An 8,535-nucleotide genomic window follows, 5' to 3' on the forward strand; every position below is an offset into this window, starting at 1 on the left:
CTGTCACTCTGTTGATTTAAATACATCTGCTGATTTAATTACAATACTACATATATGTGGATTTAATAACTTGCCAAAAGCAAAAATTCTACAATATTAATACAATAGCTTCGCCCTGTATTACATTGTAGTTTGTACACATATATATGCCAACACCAGAGAAATCACGACGATAAAACCATTTGTATGATTATAAAACGCGGATAAATACGTTACGCTATTCTCCAAAGTTGTAATGACTTTTAACTTTCGTTAAAGATATTTCTCAGTTTTTCTGTTTCAATTTTTCGCGCGTTGTGGCAATTCTTTAATTTGGAGGTTTTAATGTCTAATTCATTGGAATATTAATAATTCGCGTTTATCTGAAACTGTTACATAAAACGCCAGAATAAGAATGCTGTTAACACAAACGTTTGATTTGAGACTATGCTATGTATGGACAAGTTTATCGTAAAGTTTACTATATTCGAGCCACCCGGAAGGAGAAGATTCTGCAATTTTAACATATCTTATAGTGTGTGACTGGCTGTCATTAAATGTGTTAAAACCATGTACATGTATTATCTTTAAGCCTATTTAATCTGTGAATAATACAGACCTGTGAAAAGTTTTTTTTATTATTGCTTATTTAACAATAACACTGCCCCAGAATGAACAAAACTAGACGAGTCTTCCTATATTTTTCAGTGTGGATTTTCCTGGCAATAGTTGTTGTTATTTTAAACATTATGAACCTAGACTGGAGTAAAACAAACCTTATTCAAGGTACTTTGGTAGTTGTTGTGGCGGGAATTGTACAGGGCAGTGTTTTGGAGCTTCCCGTTATGACAGGGGTAACTCTTATTGTCGGCGGAGATCAAAGACAAAGTAAGAAAGCGCGATCTGATCACCTGTCTTTATGTTTGAACTATAATTTATTGGCTCTAAGTGAAGACGACATTGACGAATGTTTACAGACAATGTATGAAGCTTTTATTTATAATTTATCAGCAAACACGTGCGCGGTGCTTGTTTCGGCAACGAATGACGAAGAACTGAAGAAATACGAGTTGCAAGCACGAGACAATTACCGCGGATTGATTTACGATCAGTTATTTCGTGAAGGATTATCTTATTCTAGTCGAGATTTCAGTTCTGTGGAACCACTGAGACTAAAACATGTTTGGGAGAAATTCAATGACGTGGAATCAAGTATTTTTGTGCGGGAATATCTAGATACTATTTGCGATAATTTCGCTAAAGAATTTATGGTGATTCATCGAACAAGTCGTGTCTTGAGAAAATGCGGTCAGTATCAAGATTTAATGCTTCTGTTTGACGGCGATGATGAAGCCTATTCCTACTGCGATCCGGAGTATTACGGGAAAGCGGCTCGACCGTATGGACAGCCTTTATTCTACGACTCCGAAGATGTCGAGAGAATTTACGGACGACATACTGACTATACGTTGGTTCTGGACGGAGACACAGGCGTTCCGAAAGGCGGGACTTTTGACCTGATGGAAATAGCCGCAGCTCATCCGGATCGTGGCATCATTCAACCGGCTATAAAGCTCCATTGCACCAGCAGCGACACCATGTTTATGCATCTTGAATCGTTGAGACAATCTCTGTTTGAGCCCCTGACCAACGCCACAATGGCATATTTTTCACAAAGTTCTTTCTTCGGCAAAGGTCTTATTAAGAATCGTGTATATATTGACAATGTTATCGGATACAGAGGAAATTTAATCGAACGCGTACCGATAGATGTTTTGAGTCACGATACGTTTGAAGCGTCTTTACTGAAACCCCTATATGCTGGCAGTGTGTATCTTCTGGAGGCGCCATCTTATAATTATGTGACGTGGAACATTCGCGAGCGCAGGTGGAACCGAGGAGAAGTTCTCTTAGCTTTCTATTTCTGGGAAAACGCTGTTGGTGTTCCAATGCGATGGCTACAAAGCAAACTTCAGGGAGAAAAATTCGTAGCAACAAAATTGCGGACTAAGTCGAAAATGGATTTTGTGACCTCATATGTTGCTCATTCAGCATTAAGACAAATGTTTATGAAGCCTATTTTGTTGTTATATATTCTGTTACATTATCAAGCTAATCTATACTATAGACACGCCTCTATAATTATTGTTATGTTCCTTGTGCTTATATTCCCGAAGTTCCCAACAACAACGCGCAAAAACTTTAAATTTGTCATAATAGAGGCAGTGGCTTCCATTTTACAGTTTACACCAGAAGCGTTTGTTGGTTGTGTCCGAATAATTCGCGCCATTCAGGCCAATGTCGGTGCCGCGGTGAAATGGGTTCCACAGAGAGCTGTTGAAGAAGACTTTAAGGCATCAAATCCATTCGTGTCAAGTTTTAAGCATTTGTGGGGCTACGCCATTTTGGCCTTAATCGCTGCTGTACTAATTATTATTTTCACTCCCAGTTCGGACCTTATTTTAGTCATGTTAGGAACCTCCATTTTACTGCCTGTTTACACGGGTTTTACCTCGCTTACTTTAGACTTTAGAAGTTCCAGAAGTTTAGAAAATAGTAGGAATAATCTACTGACCTGCGTATCGACAATTGCTTAACCAAATCCTAAAATAGGGAAACATAGTATAACGTTTACAAACATTACTGTGCCCACAACCCCGCCAGACGTGGACAATGGTTCTATGTATGACGCGCTCTGCTGACGGGGGGGGGGGTCTGGGGGACTCCTCATGAAAATTTGTTTTCAGAAATGCTGGAAATGAGTTTTCCGAGCATCTCGGACAAAAGAATTTATCGACCTGGGCCTGGGCGGAAATGAAAAATCGCGGGCCTCAGTTAATCAAACCGGTCTGCCCACACTCTTAATTTCCTCCTCTAAGCCGTTGACCACCGCGAATATTTTAAAACGCCGAGGAAATTCGTAATAACAGATCCACCGCGAAATTTAAAAAAGTCGGACTAGTCACGTACGTACGTTGAATACATCAACATCTGGTGTGAAATAGGTAATTTATCGTGCGAATGCACCGCAGTGATATTGTAGTCAAACATCAGCCAACCTCATTCAAATAAAGTATTTCAAAATATGCACACGTAGTTGCATGTCTTACCGGGGGCGTAGGTTTTATCCATTAATAAAATTATATCCATTCTGACAAATAAGTTACACAATGCATCTTAAGTCGGTAAACCTGACCGTGGCCTCAAATAATATATCTGGCTAGCAGTGAAATAAAGCTTGTTATTTCACTGGCCGCCGGGACTACTTTTTTTTGTTTTCTGGAGTTACCTCCCTTGCGTCGTCTGCTTTTTTTTAAACTATTAATTCAATCAAGCCAGTACCTTCAACGCCAACACCATGGCCTCTGCAAAAGAAATTAAAATTTTAATGCCGGACGACAATTTACATGTAGAATATGGGAATTTTGAATTAATTAATACATCTGGAACAGGACTAACCGAAAATGGTAGATTTAAAGAAATTACAGAAATGGATATTAACAATTTTCTGGAGGAACAAGAAAACCTAAACACAAGAAAACAAAACAGTGGTGATATCAAACTGTTTCAGAAATTACTTATTTCAAAAGGAAACAATAGCTTAATGGAAGCAATTCCTGCACAAGATCTCAACATGCTAATTTCAGAGTTTTTGCTGTCGGTGAAAAAAAAAACAGATGGAAATGAATACGAACCATTTTCTTTACGTTCTTTCTTTGCATCTTTCGACAGACATCTAAGGGAAAAAGAATATGGTTTTATCATTAATAAAAGATCTTGCATTCGAAAAGTGCCGACAAGTACTGAAAATGAAACAAAAAGATTTTAAAAAAGGGAAAAGGAAACAAACCTCATGCTGCAGACCCCATTAACGATGAGGACATAGAAAGAATGTTTGTTACCAAGACACTTGGAGAAAGCACTCCACAATCATTAATTCATACACTGTGGATGATTTGCACAGTGCAATTTGGTATGCGAACAGGTCAAGAAGTTCACAATTTAAAATGGGGAGACGTCGCATTAAAGGCTGATCTAAATGGAGACGAATATCTTCAATACCACACGGAACGTCAAACTAAAACAAGAACAGTCTCCAATCCTAGGGATGTAAGGTAACCTATTGTTTATAAAAAAGTTTTTGATCTATATATATTCATATGAGATTAAACATTTTAAACAAGCCTGGTTCAATTCCAAATTTTTGTGAAAAAGTTCAAATCTAGTAGACTACAGGGATTTTTAAAGTAAAGCCTAGCTAAGGCAAAAAGTTTTTTCCCTGCAAGTTTTACCTCAAAACTTTAAAAATCCTTTTTGTTAAATTTTTGCGCGATTCATTCATATTGAAATTTTAATTTACAAAATCCAAGAATTTTTGTTCCAAATATTAAATTATTTAAATTGTAATAATTTTATGCACTTAGAAATACTAAATTTCCCAAAAATCACAGTAATATTAAAATATTGTTTTTTTTAGACTCACAAAACCCAGGGCATATGCCATACCGGAATGTAAAGAGAAGGACCCTGTCCATAGCTACAAATGTTACCAAATGAGAAGACCACAAGATGCTTGACCCCGAGAGCCCTTTTTTTTCTGACTGTATCATCTCGAAATCCTAAACCAGGACAGTTATGGTTCAAGGCACAACCAATGGGCATAAACAAATTGTATTCCATAATGAAAAATATGAAAGAGGAAGCTGGGCTAACAGGAACTGATAAACGTATCACACCATACAGGTATGTTCATGTTGCGATTACCAAAAGCTTTAAACTTCAACAAACAATAACAATAGTAAAGTAGATCTTGACCACCACCCATATTCCTGATGATTTAATTATTCACTCTAAAGCCAACCCAAAATATAGTGCCATTTTTTTTAAAATACATCTACACAGTGGGTGACAAAAAAATAGAACAATCTTCTTGTAGCAAATGTTATTGTGTCTAATGCTGTAGTTATATTCGATATAAAAAGCAACCTATAATAAAAATGGAAAAATATAGATATCTAATTAATTGCTTTTTGTTTGTTTTTTTTTATTTGCAGTGCACGTAAACACTTAGTACAAAAGTTAAACGATGCTGGAGTTGCACCAAACCAAATCATCCAAATATCGGGCCACAAAAATGTCAACTCCTTGAATAATTATAGTTGCCTAAATAACATATTTTATTTCATCTGGTATCAAGAAAACGTTTATATTTTCACTCATGCTACGCATTCGTGAAAATATAAGTTTTCTTGCTTCTCGATGAAATAAAAAATGTTATTCACTCTAAAACGACAAATATCCTCTATATAATACTGTTTGCAATACTGTATTCACGATTGCCTTAGTGGGGCTAATTGATAAATCAAATGATTATTTTTTCATTGCTATTATCATTTTTTCAAGACGTTTGTTCTGGCTTCTGACCAATTGAGGCATAATAATCTGCCTGGCTATGTAGTTGGAAAAGGCACAATAAGTATTATGCAATGTTGAAACAATAGAGAATAAACATGTAACAAAATGAGTTGTTTATTTAAATATTATGAACCATAGAAAGTATATTTATTGCCTACTACAATGTATAATATATTTTTTTCAGTCTAGAGAGCATTTGCTGTATGATAACAACAAGAGAACTATATACCTTTTGAATATTAAGCCATGAAATTAGTTTATAATTTTGAACAAAAATGTAGTGATTGTAAAAGCTAATAAGTTATCTGTTGCATTTGGCCTGTTATTTAAATGTTTTATTTTTGTTTTTAATGTTAAATATCCTTGCCAAACACAATTATATTTTAATTCTCTCAAGAATTTTATGTAAAATATAGAAAGTAAAGTGACCTATAAATCACTTAGAATTTGGTCGGAAATCATAAAGTATTAAATAGGCATCATCTCGAAACCAAATGCAGATCGAATATACAAAGAATTGCAAAAAACCCTTGAGGTACATTAAGGATACTTATGGGAGATTGTAATAGAAAGTTGGCCATTTTTGCTATAATAACTCAGGTGGGCTAGTTTGTATAGTAATGAGTATATATATATATATCTATATTCCAGGTGGGGAAGTTTGTATAATGATGTGTATATATCTATATTCCAGGTGGGTTTGTTTGTGTAGTTATGAGAGAAGAATATTTATCATATGTTGAAGATTATGGCTGAGTGGGTAAGACGCTGGCTCGTTAGCCTGGAGGTCGGGTGTTCGATCCCTGCATAGGCCGAGAAAGTTCATCCGTATTCTCCGGCGTGGATCCCCCTTGTCATTGATGCAGGACGGAGGGCCTTACAAGGACAGCTGTCTAGTCATTCGGATGAAACGAAAAAACGAGGTCCCGTGTACACATTGGCGTATACGTAAAAGATCCCTTGACAGTTGGAATTCGATATAAGAGTAGGCCGTAGTGCCGCTGTCCGGGAAACAATTCCCTTATACCACACTGTATGGCGTATGCCCGTCATTATTAGCCCAGTCCGGAGCAAAACAGTAGGACGTTAAACCTCATTTCATTTCGCATGCGTCGCACTCTTTACGATTTTACATAGGTTATTCCCCGAGTCAGATCGAATAATTTATCGCCTTATTAAGATTTTTGAAAGTTTTGAGAGGTTTTGGTAAGACAATATTCATCAGATGTATCCTATGGTTTCGTTGCACTTAAATACAGAAAGACCATCTGACTATTTCCCATTAATTGGTATCTGACGCAAATCAAAAGGCTATATGCGAGCTGTTGATTAGCCATCGAGAAGATATTTATCCCGCTCATATTATGAACTCTGATTTTGAATCTTCTGATGAAGAATAAGAATAAATTAAATACTAAACATGTCGTTGATTTACCGTGTTTTTTATGCCATTTCCAGATTTCTTGAAAAGTACCATTTTAATTTAATATATTGAATGACGAAGTAGGTACTGAACGAAAAAGCTAACGAGAAACCAAATGATTTCTGTCCACAAAAACACATGTTGGCCCCACCCCCGCAGTGCCCCCCCCCCCACACACACAATGGGAATCTTATAAACACATTTAGAGATGTTTCATCAAGCTCTAAGAAAATCATCATTTAAATCGACCTGAACTCATTTCAAGCCAATTTTACACACACACACACACACACACGCAAACCAGCAACCACCCACCCCACCTCGCCACAAATCAAAACAATTGTCCAGGGGCATCATGAACACTTATTTTGAGATGGACAGTATTAGAAATTTACGTTTTAATAATATATAACAAGGTCACCATTTATGTTAACATAATCACATTTTCCAGTAGTAGACATTGGACCCCCCCCACCCCAATATCTCGAAAACGCCCCCTCAAACACATGATCACCGCTCAGATTCGGAATCTACGCAATAGACTGGTCTAGAAGAACTTGATTCCCCCACTTCAGACACCGGACTACACGGAGACCCCATCTGGTATTTTGGGATGTTAAATCTTGGGATTATTTGCTGTTTTAGGGTGTTGTGGAATTGTTCGCTTGTCCAGAAATTAAAAGCTAAAAGGCGAAGATTTGGTAGATCCTCTAAATAACGTTTCTTAGGATGAACAATGTCCTTTGGGATTTTATCGACATATTTAAGAGGATTATTCGCCCTTGTAATGCTTATTATCTTACTGTTGTAAGTTATTTAAACGGATGTGTATGAGATCTTCACTAACTACGAATAATGTCGCTTGGGATTTTATCGACATAAATGGACTAAGACTAGTAATAAATAGACAATTTTTCCCTTAATTTTTTTCTCCCCTCTTCCTGCATTTTTGGGTTGACTTTTTGGTCTAGAATTGGAGAAAAGGGATCAAATTTGCAATTTCATAGCAGTTTTGGGTAATACTGATGATATTACAGCGGAGGGATAGGGGGTGTAAAGTGTCTTTCTGCAGAGCAATCATTGTGTCGGAAGTGAGATTTTCACCCCTGTCAACTTCAAATCCGTGTAGCAAAAAATCTAAAGGGTCAACCCCCTACAAAATTATGATGAGGAGATTGCCAAATGTTGTCCCCATTGTGCCTATAAATATTGGAACCAACGGAATGTTGAGCAAAAAGCTACAGCCTGTGATGTTACAGTCATTTAACATTGAAGTCAATGGGCAAATAATTGCTAGTCTGAGTCCAAATAAGAGGATTATCTCCCTTGTATTGCTTATTATCTTACTGTTGTAAGTTATTTAAAAGGATGTATGAGACCTTCATTAACCACGAACAATGTCGCTTGAGATTTTATCGACGTAGTTAAGAGGATTATCTCCCTTGCATCGCTTTATCATCTAACTACGAACAATGTCGCATGGGATTTTATCAACGTAGTTAAGAGGATTATCTCCCTTGTATTGCTTTATCATTGAGGGATTTGGCGTTGTTGTTATTTATTACAAATTGAACGTCCAATACATAATACATGGTATTATGGACAGGTTGACTTGAAAACAATATTTACAAATGGAGGATTAATACCTCAAAGAAAGATAACAACATAAATAAATAAAAAGGTTCTTGTATATATGAAAAGAAATTACTTTATAAAAA

At 36.4% G+C, this 8,535-nt stretch overlaps 1 protein-coding gene across 1 annotated transcript; it reads left to right on the plus strand.

Annotated features, from left to right (window-relative positions):
- The first annotated feature begins 626 nt into the window (after nucleotides 1-626).
- Nucleotides 627-2,576, plus strand: LOC126815071 (glucans biosynthesis glucosyltransferase H-like). Its single transcript, XM_050540603.2, has one exon. It carries the CDS (start codon nucleotides 651-653, stop codon nucleotides 2,574-2,576), a length of 1,926 nt encoding a protein of 641 aa, XP_050396560.2. The 5' UTR covers nucleotides 627-650.
- Nucleotides 2,577-8,535: the final 5,959 nt, after the last annotated feature.

Source organism: Patella vulgata, chromosome 3 (genome assembly GCF_932274485.2).
Source record: "Patella vulgata chromosome 3, xgPatVulg1.2, whole genome shotgun sequence".
Taxonomy (NCBI): Eukaryota; Metazoa; Mollusca; class Gastropoda; family Patellidae; genus Patella; species Patella vulgata.

Excerpts from the sequence above, each read along its gene's own strand:
- LOC126815071 (XM_050540603.2), top strand. The coding sequence starts at position 651 with ATGAACAAAACTAGACGAGTCTTCCTATATTTTTCAGTGTGGATTTTC.